This window comes from Scyliorhinus canicula, chromosome 2 (assembly GCF_902713615.1).
Source record: "Scyliorhinus canicula chromosome 2, sScyCan1.1, whole genome shotgun sequence".
NCBI classification, from domain to species: Eukaryota; Metazoa; Chordata; class Chondrichthyes; order Carcharhiniformes; family Scyliorhinidae; genus Scyliorhinus; species Scyliorhinus canicula.
The window spans coordinates 158,280,672-158,293,216 of NC_052147.1; the positions used below are offsets into that span (position 1 = coordinate 158,280,672).

The 12,545-nt window shown below is 43.9% G+C and overlaps 1 protein-coding gene across 2 annotated transcripts in view; it reads right to left on the bottom strand.

Annotated features, from left to right (window-relative positions):
* Positions 1 to 11,779, bottom strand: part of LOC119960440 (SH3 domain-binding protein 4-like) — a 47,927-nt gene extending 36,148 nt beyond the window's left edge. Inside the window, exons 1-2 of one of the 2 annotated variants that reach the window (XM_038788175.1) lie at positions 11,540 to 11,779; positions 1,316 to 3,684 (exon numbers count right to left, since the gene is read on the bottom strand). In XM_038788175.1, coding sequence (XP_038644103.1) covers positions 1,316 to 3,684; positions 11,540 to 11,639 — 2,469 coding nt within the window. In that variant the 5' untranslated portion in view covers positions 11,640 to 11,779. Of the gene's footprint in view, positions 1 to 1,315; positions 3,685 to 11,521 lie in introns of both variants that reach the window. The other variant, XM_038788167.1, reaches the window with a different exon arrangement.
* Positions 11,780 to 12,545: the final 766 nt, after the last annotated feature.

A 12,545-nucleotide genomic window follows, 5' to 3' on the forward strand; every position in this document is an offset into this window, starting at 1 on the left:
GAACATTCCAGATCCCAGCAACTCTGAAAACATGTTGTCCTCAACTCCTCTTGTGATCGTAACCCATTAATTTTGAATCTATAACCTCTGGTTATTGACCCACTTGCCAGAGGGATTAGTTTTTCTTTATCTACTGTTATCAAAACCTCTCATCATCTTCCCCAATTCGATCACCATGTTCCAAGGACAACAGTCCAAACCTTTCTAACTGCTCCTCATAACAGAAGGCCCTTATCCATGGCAACACAAAATCCCAACAGTGAAGAAGGAGGCCATGCAGTCCATCAAGTTTGCGCCGACACTGTGAAAGAGCACTCTACCTAGGGCCACTCTCCCACCCTCGGCAGTGATCACGACACTAAGGAACAATTTATCCTGGCAAATTCACCTAATCTGCACATCTTTGGACTAGGAGAGAAAACCTGAAGCATCCAGAGGAAACCTATGCAGGAAGAACGTGCAAATCTACACACATACACAGTCACCCAAGGCCGGAATCAAACCAGTATCGCTGTGAGGTAGCAGTGCTAACCACTGTGTCATCGTGCTGCCGTGGTAACATCCTGGTCAACTTCCTCCTTGACTTTCTAAGACATTTACATCTTCCCTGAAGTATTGTCTGCAATATTCCAGTTGAGGCCTAATTATAATAGAATAAGTTCAATGTGATTCTGACAATTTAAAGGAGTGGTCCGGGTCCCTCACATTAAGACATAATTTCAGGAACTGCTTCTCAAATTTTAGATTTCTTAATTAACTAAAGTAATTATAAAAGAAACATGTTGCATTTTGTTGGACTGGTGCATTGGTCGGTACACATGTCTAATCACGATTCTTCACATTCCGACTGATTTGACACCTGCGTCTCATTACGCAATCGAAGGCCAAGCTTCAAGGAAGGAAAACATGTTTTTTGGCAAAATTCGCAAGCCCATTCATCTGTCAACTTGACCTTGGGATAACTGTTGCACAGTTTTCATTGAAAAATACAGGTCACTCCTGCTTTGAAATACATTGTTGTAGGTCCAATTGCTAATGAAAAAGAAAAGAGAGCACACCTCCTGCCATTGAAGTTATTAAAGCGGGGGCTGGTTATAAACTACAGCAAAGCTATACTGCAAAGCACAATTATTTTTTTGAAGGGTTAAAAAGTATCCCGTCTCTTTTTACACCAGGTGGCTCCTACCTATGAAGAATATCAGGGTTGCAGCACATTAACAGCAATTTTTCAACGCCCACGCTGCAAATCCAAATATGTAATGTAGCAATTTAAGACAATGTGGGGATAACGCAATTCATATAAATGGGTACTCACAGCCATCAGCTCTTTCTGAAAGGACTTCTTTTCCTTGTTCTCAGAGTCATTGCAATCCTCCTTGAGTTTTTCCAGTACAGACGCCACACGTTCCGGCTCGCTGTCTATCTCTGTCCGGCAAAAATGCACAAGCGGCATGTTTTTGTAACCCAGAGCGTCGGCAAACGCTCTCCAGCTGCTGATATTTTCCATCAGTGTCATCCTTACAGAGGCATAAATGTAGGTCAGAAACTTGCTGGGGCGCAGAATCTGATCCAAGAGTGCAGAGGTGGTTAGATCAGGCCCAAGGAAGAAGCTCGGCTTAATTTTTCCAACCACAAGCACATTTTTGGCATGTACAAGCCCAATCTTCCCTTGATAGTAACCAGTGTACCATTCCTTAGTTCGCAGCTGTCCTTTCAACTTAATCTTCTCTTCACTCAGTAGTGCAATGACATCTCCCTTTTTATACTCCAAAAGATAATAGTTTTTATTCTGCCTTACTACAGTCTTCAGCAGCTTACCATACTTGAGGTTGTGGACATGGCGGTCCTGAAAGGTGGGGTATTTACTCGTGACAGCCAAGGGTGAGAGAACAATCTTGCCGACTTCTTTCTTCTTCAAGAACCTCCTCTGCCCGCTGTTACGCGTCCCAGACTTCGGAGGCGGCTGTGGTGTCCTCACACAGAATTGTGTGATCATCACCTCCTGGTCATTCTTTACCTGGATCCTCAGCGTGAAGTCAGAAAGTTCATCCGGAATACGTGAGTGGATGGGAAAGATGAGGCGGCTGACCTTCCCAAGCTTCACCTGAAATCCACGGACAACCTTAACTTGGTTAGAGGGTTTAATCTCGTAGTTAGAAATATTGGGGTGTATGCTGATCTTCAGGTCCTGGGGTTTGGCTAACACAAACTGGTGCTTGCCCCACAGCTGCAATGCCACTGGTGGTGCAGTCAAAACTTCTCGACCTACCTCACTGACCAGCAATGATTTGGGTGCACTGTTATGCCCAAAAACAGCTACCACTGCCTTGAATGAAGGATGGATATGCTTAGGTCCATAAACGCCAACCGTGACATTTTTGTTAATGCAATCCCACACAGTGTCAGGGTACTGCAGGGTCCTGGCCTGAGACACCACAACAGCATACATGCAAGGCTCCAGATTGTCCAGCTGCACCTGTACTGTATCGCCATAGTGATAAACCTGAGGCATTGGCGAGAATGGCCCATCTTTGCTGTCACTACAGAGGCACGTTATCTCAGCATCCTTCCTGCTCGCTACGTCGTCCTTCAACTCAGCAGAAATTTTCATTTCCAATGTAAGGAATGTCTTGACTTCCATGTTGCTCAATTTTATTTCAACCACGGGGCTAATGGTCGTACATTTATCATTGTTCAATTCCACTGGAGGGTCCAACAAGGCTTTCATCGAGATCTGCTGGGTTTCTCCGGGAGACACGTGTCCTTCTGGTACATGAATAGTGATATTTGTGTCTGGGAGTTGAACTGCCCCTCCTGCGCTGTCCAGCTTGCATGCAATATTAGTTTCCACAGGTTGCGTCTGACCCCATCCAGGGTTTTGACCAAGTGAATTTAGATCATGGCACGAGCGAGCCATTTTCCTGTGGCTAAGCCATGCTGTTCGGAAGTCTTCCCTGCTCTTGAACTGTTCAGGATCTGGAGACTGCATTCCAGTGAAGAATCCAGATGCAGGAGGTCCATCAGACTTTGCTTGCAAGACTGAAAGCTCAGACATACTGTATGATCTCTTGCTTCTGAAGAATGGATTGTTCCTACTCAGGAGTGGATCAAATTCAGCCTTTGAGTTGCTTAAGGGGGCTTCATCAAAAACAGCATTACTTTCACTGTTGGCTGCTAATGTTTTGGAATCTATAACAGATGGTGCTACAGGGTCGAACAGAAGTAGATCAACCTCTGATTTAGCTGCTTGTTGACTATTGGAACTAACGTTCTGTACATTTCCATCTAGAAATGGATTGGAGGATGCGAAGCCATTCAAAAATGGGTTGTTTTGCTGGACTTTTGCAGACATTTTTTCAAAGACATCTCCCCATTCTCCAAGTAAGTCCATCTCTTTGGCACCTTCATCAGAACTATCCCCAATGTTATCCACCATTCCACTATCTCGAAGAGAAGAGCTTCTGCCAACAGGTTGAACATATGAAGCAGGAATGTAACCCATTTCAGTATTATTGTGGGCATACCACCATTCAGATCCAGATGTGTCCAGGACATACAGAAGATCCCCTTTGTTAAATTTGAGCGTGGTAAAGTTAGTAGGACAGTAATCCTTGATAGCAACGACTTCACGTGCATCACCAAAAGATGTTGATGTGTCCAACCTCAAGGTACTTGGAGAAGGCCCTGCAAAAATTTAGAAAAGAGGAACATTAATTCAGGCGGGGTTACCACTTTACTTTCAGAGCAGGATTATACCCTTTGACATTAAAATTCCAATTAATAATTTCAATCAAACAAACGGACATTGAAGTTTCTGCAAACTGATTAACGTGCAGCAAAAGTGTTGTAAATAGGGCGGCATGGTAGCACAGTGGTTAGCACTGCTGCTTCACAGCACCAGGGACCATGGTTCGATTCCCGGCTTGGGTTACTGTCTGTGCGGAGTCTGCCCATTCTCCCAGAGCCTGTGTGGGTTTCCTTCTATAGTCCAAAGATGTGCAGGTTAGGTGGATTAGTCATGCTAAATTGCCCTGTAGTGTCCAAAAGGTAGTTGGGGTTGCTGGGTTACAGGGATACGGTGCCCTTTCAGGGGCTGGCGTAGACTCAATGGGCCGAATAGCCTCCTTCTGCACCTTAAATTCTATGATTATATTATGATAATAGAATGAATGATACAGTACAGGAGGCAATTCTACCCATCATAACTATGTTGGTTCATTCAAATACATGATTACACATCTGCCAAACATACAGATATTCGGTGTTGCACATATCATAAACACTTGAAATTGTGAACAAAAGCTGTGCATTCAGAATTGTACCGAGTCTAATAAACCAAATTTGGTTCAAATTACTATAATTTCCTCAAACTTTGGTAATGGTTTCTAAAACATATCTCATGTTTCTGTTACTGTGCTGTAACCAATTTACCAACTTTGTGCAATCAGCCTCAATAAAGAACTTCACCTTCTCTAATATTTTGAGTGTGCGTGTGTGATATATGTATATATTTTTATTAAGAGGGCGGGGGGCTAATGTGGAGGCTCAGCAAATGTAATCATTGAGTAGCTCCTCTCCCTCCACCATGGACATTCTTCTTCTGACATGACTGTTCTATTATTGATTAAGTGATAAGTGATTGATTGTTATAATTAATTAACTGCATCACCTTGTATCACACAAACTACTAGAACGATGGATGGCAATCTGGATTAACCTGGCTTTGTTTTTGTCCAGTGATTCTCAAGTCCCAATGTCTTAGCAAATTTAACCATACAAACCAAAGACTTGAGTACGGGAGAAGGCTCCTACATATTCCTTTCTTTCTCACCTGAAACAAAGCTGAAGCTTCCAGCTGCCACTGACTTGAAGCAACTTTGATTGCGGAAAGTTGCTGAAACTCAACATATGATCAGGTGATCATAATTGGCTTTAGTTTGAAGAGAAGACTAAGAAGGGGGCTTTTATTTCAGAGAACTGAAACATGCCTCCAAAGCCTGTGCTGAAAACCGTTACCGTTCAACATTTTTATCTATTTCGGAAAACAGTACACAACTCATGTCAACATTTCCTAACTCAACTGAAAACAGTAAGCAGCTTTATATTTTAATCATACATTTTAGGTTTTACAATAAACCTGTATTCCCCTGAATAAAGAAGATTAACGAGTTTTTTTCTCTGAAGCCTTTATGATGAAGGTATTTGATAGGGTCGATACACTGAAGCTACTTTCCTCTGTTGAAGGGACATGGATTTATTGTCACATGTACCAAGGTACAGTGAAAAGTAGTGTTCTGCGTAGAATCCACACAGATCGTTACGTACATGGAAAAACATAGGACATATGATAGATACAAGTAAATACACACACAGACATTGGATGAAACACACAGAGTGTAGTACTACTTGCATGGAGAGATCAGTTCAGTCCATCAGAGGGTCATTCAGGAGTCTGGTAACAGTGGGGAAGAAGCTGTTTTTGAACCTGTTAGTGCATACTCTCAGAGTTTTGTATCTCCTGCCTGATGGAAGAGGTTGGAAGTGAGAATAACCCAGGTGGGAGGGTTCTTTGATTATGCTGCCCGCTTTCCCCAGGCAGCGGGAGGCGAAGACAGAGTCAATGGATGGGAGGCAGGTTCATGTGATGGACTGGGCTGTATTCATAACTCTCTGTCTGGTTTGACAACAGCAGTTGTCAAACCAGACAGGATGCTTTCTATGATGCATCTATAAAAATTGGAAAGAGTCAATGTGTATATGCCATTCTTCCTTAGTTTTTTTGAGGACGTATAGGCGCTGTTGTGCTTTCTTGGTCACAACGTCGACGTGGGTGGACCAGAACAGATTGCTGGTGACGTGCACACCTAGAAATGTGAAGCTGTCAACCATCTCCATTGCTGCACCATTTATGCAGACAGGGATGTGTATGAAACTTCACTTCCTGAAGTCAATGACTTTAGTTTTGCTGACTTTGAGGGAGAGATTGTTGTTGTTATACCACTCCATTAGGTTCTCCATCTCCCTTCTGTACTCTGACTCATTGTTATTCGAGATCCGACCTACTTGTCCGGGCTGGTTTAGCACAGGGCTAAATCGCTGGCTTTTAAAGCAGAACCAGGCAGGCCAACAGCACGGTTCAATTCCCTTCCCAGCCTCCCTGAACAGTCACCGGAATGTGGCGACAGGGGCTTTTCACAGTAACTTCATTTGAAGCCAACTTGTGACAATAAGCGACTTTCATTTCATTATGGCCGTGCCATCAGCAAACTTGTAAACAGAGGTGGAGCCAAATTTTGTCACAGTCATGTGTGTGTGTAAGGAGTTTGACAGGGGCCCAAGTATGCAGCCTTGCGGGGCTCCGGTATTCAGAACTACCATGGAGGAGATGTTGTTGTTTATTCTTACAAATTGTGGTCTATGGGTCAGGAAGTTGACGATCCATTTGCAGAGGGAGGAGTCAAGTCCTAGATATTGGAGTTTTGATAGGAGCTTGGCTGAGATTATGGTGTTGAAGAGAGAGCTGTAGTCAATGAATAGGAGTCTGACGTAGGGGTCCTTGTTGTCAAGACGCTCCAGAGATGAATGTAGGGGCAGGGAGCTAACGTCTGCTGTGGACTGATTGTGGCGGTATGCGAAATGCAGTGGATCAAGTCATTCTGGGAATATGGAGTTGATGCATCTCTCGTCATGCTTCGAGACACAACCCTCTCGAAGCACATCATAATGATAGATGTCAAGGCCACCGGACTGCAGTCATTAAGCCACGTTGCCTGGTTCTTTGGCACCGGTATAATGGTGATCTTCTTGAGGCAGGTGGAACCTTGGAACACAGTAGGGAGAGGTTGAAGATGTCCACGAACACACCCTCCAGTTGGTTGGCACAGCATCTGGGTGCACAACTAGGGACTCGGTCAGGATCTGGTGCACTCCACGGGTTTATTTTCAAGAAGGCCGATATGACTTTAGAAGCTGCGACGGCCGGTATGGGTGTGTCTGAGGCTGCTGGGGCAGTTGACAATGGTTTGCTGGTTACCTTCTCTAAACAAGCATAGAACGCATCGTGTTCATCGGGCAGGGGTGCACTGTTGCCGGAAATTCTACTCGGCTTCTACTTGGGAATCCAGGACAAGAGAACAGAATATTAAAATTGGAGCCAGGCCATTCAGGGGTGCTGTCAGGAATTGCTTCTTCACACAAAGGGAAATCTACAACCCCCCTCAAAAAGCTGTAGAGACTGGTTGCCAATTTGAAAACAGAGATCGATAGGTCCTTGTTAGGTGAAAATATTAAAGCTTACAGAGTGAAAGCAGGTAGATGGAGTCAAATTCTGATCAAGCTGAATGTTGAAGAGGCTCAGAGTGCTGAACAGTCTGCTCCTTTTCATATCTTGCTGAAAAGATAGATGGAGCGCGATCTTGTGGCTGCATTGTACCGCAGCCGGTAAATGTCGTGAGAGGCCTCTCACAAGATTTACCCGGCTCACAACGTCTCATGAGATCTGACGGGATCTCGTGTGACGTTACGATCTGGACCCCGCCAACAAAACACCTTGCTTAACCGACCCAGAACGGGACTATTTCCTCTCTCCCCATCTCCCCTCTCTTCTCTCCCCCCTCCCCCCCCCCCCCCCCCCCCCCCGCCGTGAAATTGAGACCATATGGTTTTTTGCCCAGTCTACGATACCAACAACATAAAGCAGCCAAAGAGATGCCTGCCGTACATTTCAGTTGGCCACCATTTCAGCCCAAGTTAGGAGTGTAGTATTATGGTGTTCAGGTTGAAAGGGTTAACATATGGGAATGAAGTAACAGTACCACCCTCATGATGATGTAAGAGCAGTCACATGACTAAGAGTCGAGAAAGAGAACGCTCATGGTTTAGACTGAGTAATGCCGAGTCCTGTAGATCTGTACATAATTATGCTCATCCAATAAACCAGTTATTTTCCAGCATATCTATATCACTGCAATCATTCCTTCGCCAGCCACGACCAACATGCAACATGGTCTCGGAAATAGGATCTTGCAACAGAAGTCATTTTCAAGTTCAACAAGTCATCACTGGGGAGGTGGCAGCCAGAGGAAAAGGCACTTCACGAAAGACAAGGTCCCATTTTCAGCTGCAATTAAAAGGGGAGCAAGCAGCCAATTGCCACTCAAAAATAACAATCACCATCAGGGTGGACAAAATAAGAATCCTCAGCAGATTAGCAGCAGACATCCCTGAAAGACAACATTGAGGGCCGAAGGGCCTGTTCTGTGCTGTACTGTTCTAAAAATGTAAAGAGCCACGATTTCCAGATTTTTGACCCTGTAACGGTTGATCTTTTTTTAAGTCCGCGGTACCATTAAAGGGCTGCATTCACTCTAACCTGAACAAGCTCATTCGTTCAGACAGCAGAGTGTTTGCATTGCCTATTAACAATAATGTTCGTCAAGCATAAAGGAAGCATATTTCAGAGCTGGCTATAGACTGGTATTGCAAGCGCATGAGCAACACTGGCCCAAAGCCGAGGTACCTTTCAGATCTCTGCAATTCAACTCTGACCCTCATTCTTCGGGACAAAAAAAAAGTTAAACTAATGGAACTGCCAGGGCACAATAATCAGAGCTCGATTGCCTTTTCAAACAGCACTCTTTCAGTAAGAAATTCTGGGGCAATTACACCACAGCTAGCACGTCAACAAACCTGCAGGGAATTCATTCTTCCCATTTATTTAATGGGAGCTTTCCTGATTTCTGCATTTTGATCTTTCTTGGCACGCTGTTCCAAGGCAGAACAGGCTATAACATGCAGGTCTGGGGCACTGCAACATCTGAATCAGTCTAAAATAGTACAGTGGGTGACAAAAACATTATAACTACCCTGGTTAAACATTTATCAGTAGTTGAATGTGTTTTCAACATAAGGGTGGTTCAAAAAACTGCTGTGCAAGAGTGAATAACTTATGAACCATTACAGGTCTCTCACATTTATTTTAGGAAGCACAGCACTCAATCCACATCAACTCAATTTGTTACTCAGTAAAAAAAAAATCATTGTAGCTTTTTCTTCATCATCCTCCAATTTGTTCACTTCTCCAGAAAGCACTAGAAAGTTTTCCTATATTTTTCATGGGATTTGGGTGTTGCTGGCTCGGCCAGCGTTTATTGCCCATCCCTAATTGCCCCTTGAGAAGGTGGTGATGAGCTGCCTTCTTGAACCTCTGCAGTCCATGTGGTGTAGGTACACCCACAGTGCTGTTAGGGAGGGAGTTCCAGGATTTTAACCCAGTGACAGTGAAGGAATGGTGATAAAGTTCCAAATTAAGATGGTGGGGATGGGAAATTGCAGGTGGTGGTTTTTCCATGTGGCTGCTGCCGTTGTTCTTCTAGGTTGCAGAGGGCACAGATTTGGAAGGTGCTGTTGAAAGAGGACTACCTCAGCTAGAGTACTGCATCCAGTTTGGTGTACCAGACTTTAGAAAAGACACAAAGGCATTAGACAAGATTCAGAAAAAGTTCACAAGTATGGTTCCAGGAATGAAAAACGTCAGTTACATTGACAGATTGGAAAAGTTGGGACTATTCTCCTTCTGGAACAGGAGATTTGATAGAGGTATTCAAAATCATGAGGGGCCTTGACAGTCAATAAGGAAAAACTGACTGTTCCTATCGCAGGAAGGATCAAGAACCAGACTACACATATTTAAAGTAATTGGCAGAACAGGCAATGGAAACACACAAAGAAACTTTTTCATGCACCAAGTGGTTAGGATCTGGGATGCGTTGCCTGAGAGTGTGGTGGAGACAAATGGGGCATGCAAAGGAAATTGGATTACCGGAAAAGGAAGAATGCGTAGGGCTACGGGGAGAAGGTGGGGGAATGGCACTCAGCAAATTCCTCCTTCGGACAGCCAGCACAGACAGGACTCAAATGGCCTCCTTCGGTGCTGTCCAATTCTGTGGTGTAGATAATCCTTTCGGAGCTCATCCAACAGAAATTAGAGAGATGCTGCACCGCAGGTAATGACAGGGTATTTAAGCAGGTGCTGGGGGTTGTCCCTCCCACGGTCACGAATGTCAATTGTTTTGACGTTTTTGCTGCTTCCATTGCAACTACAACCAGCTTGGTCAGCAGGTCAAACATGGGACTGATAGGTACAGTCAGCATTTGCTTTAAAGAACAATTACTCATAGGTTAATCACTGAACAAGTAGAATGAACTATAGCTACTTAATAGCAACCTCTGCAGTATGGAGTGTTGACGTTGGAGACCACTGCCATTGATTAAGTGCAAACTCTTTGGGAGAGTAGTGGAAAGCCAGGCCATTGTCTTGGTTCTAATCATGTGGTTACTAAGCAAGGAAGGTCATAATATTTCTTCCACTGTTGCCAAGTTGATCGCTATGATTCAAGTTATGGAATAAGCCTTTTTCAGCTCAAACCCTCAAATTGAACTTGCCAAGGACATCAGGTTTAATCTTCAGAGACTGGCAGCTGCTAATGAAACCAGGATTGAAACAAACTCAACTCCATGCACTAAATACTTCAATACTTTAAATACTTCAAAGATAGTAATCCCTGGATTACCCCCAGTGCCACGTAAGAGAGAGTATTGGAACAGAAGGACAGAACAGGTGAATGCGTGGCATTAGAGATAGTGCTGAACTATATAGAATGTTGGTTAGACCAGTGCTTCTCAAAGTGTGGTACGCGTACCGGTGCCGGTACGCGAGCCATCGTCTGCCGGTACTTGGAGTGTTTCCAGAAAAGAAAGAGACAGTAATCCTGGATTGGCTTGTTTCGCTCACCCGTCCCTGGCACATTGAAAAACAAAACTGCCGGTACGCCACATCAGATAGTTTGAGATGCACTGGGTTAGACCACAACTGGGGTACTGTGTTCAGTTCTTCTCATTATATTAGAAAAAGGATGTGATTGCACTCAAGAGGGTGCAGAGGGATTTACCAGGATGCTACCTGGGCTGGAGGGTCTGAGCAATGAGGAAAGATTGGATAAGCTAGAGCAGTTTTATTTGGAGCAGCGAAGGTTGAGAGGGGACCTGATAGAGGTATATAAGATTATGAGGGCATAGATAGGGTGGATTGGAAGGCACTTTTTCCATTAGTAGACAGGTCAATAACCAAGGGGCATTGATTTAAGATTAGAGGTAGAAGGCTCAGAGGGGGGTCGAGGAGAAACATTTTCACTCGGGGTGTGGTGGAAGTCTGGAATTCCCTGCCTGAAAGGATGGCTGAGTCAGAAACTCTCGTAACATTTAAAAAGTATTTAGGTATTCACTTGCGCTGCCGTAACCTCCAGGGCACGAAGCCAAGTGCAGGAAAAGGGGATGACTGTAGTTAGATCTTTGTTGACTAGCATGGACATGGGCTGAATGGCCTTGGTCTGTGCTGTAAATGCCTATGAATCTATTTAACAACTAATTTCCCACACAAACCTGAGAAATCTACAGGGTATCCAACAGCGATGGATCACATTGTTCTCTAATGATTAACAAAACTTGAATCACAGATACTCACCTTTAACATCATTCATACCTAGATCAGCGAAACCATCACTCAAGTCAATCAACGTCCCTTCAGATTTACACCGAGGAAGTCCACTTGTATTGGTCGCACGAATTCTCTGGGCTGCCATTGTTGCCTTCACTATCAGACTTAATACTGGACACAAAAGTTGTTCATTGGCAGCAGCTTTTATAGGCCTGCAACCAGTTCTTTAACTATTAGAGCCCCATTTGTTATGTTGGCCATCTAGAAGGAAAAAAAATCATGTAACATCACATCAGTATAAGATAAACATAAAAACATACCAACATTAACAAGCCAAATACAAGTTCTTCTGGGCAACACATGATCGGCACGGCAGTTTTTTCCATTTGTAAATAAACAGGCCTTTCCTGATTATGCTTTGAAGCAACAAAAGTGGTTGAGCAAAATATAAACATATTCCACCAAGCTTAATGCAAAATAGAAAAATCCATGACCTTGGTAAGGGAAGAGGTACTGATGTTACAAATAATAGATAGAATAGAGTTCCGACAGTCTTTGCATAGAACAAGGTTTCCTTTGTAGTCAACAATGTTTAACATTTAAAGTGTTAGGACTTCAAAATATTAATATTTCTATGCCCCTACCACAATCTCAGTTTATTGCAAAACTCTTCGCAGCCAATGAAGTATGTTTTGAAATGCACTGTTGTAATGAGAGAAATGTCACAGGCAAGTTGCACACAGGACGTTTCCACAAAGAGCAACGCGGTAAGGACCAGACAACCTGCTTTATGTTGTTGATTGAGCAATTAACATTGTCTCCACCAGCGAGGAGAACACCCCTGCTCTTCTTCACAACTGGGATCCACCCAGGGGACGAATGGGGCCATCAGTTCAACATCTCATCTGAAAGACGGCACATCCAACAGTGCAGAACTCCTACAGGACTGCATTGAAGTGTCAGCCTTCACAGATCACTGACCCTCGGCTGGGCAAGGGTTTGGGTATTTTACAATAATAATCTTTATTCATTGTCACAAGTAGGCTTTCAG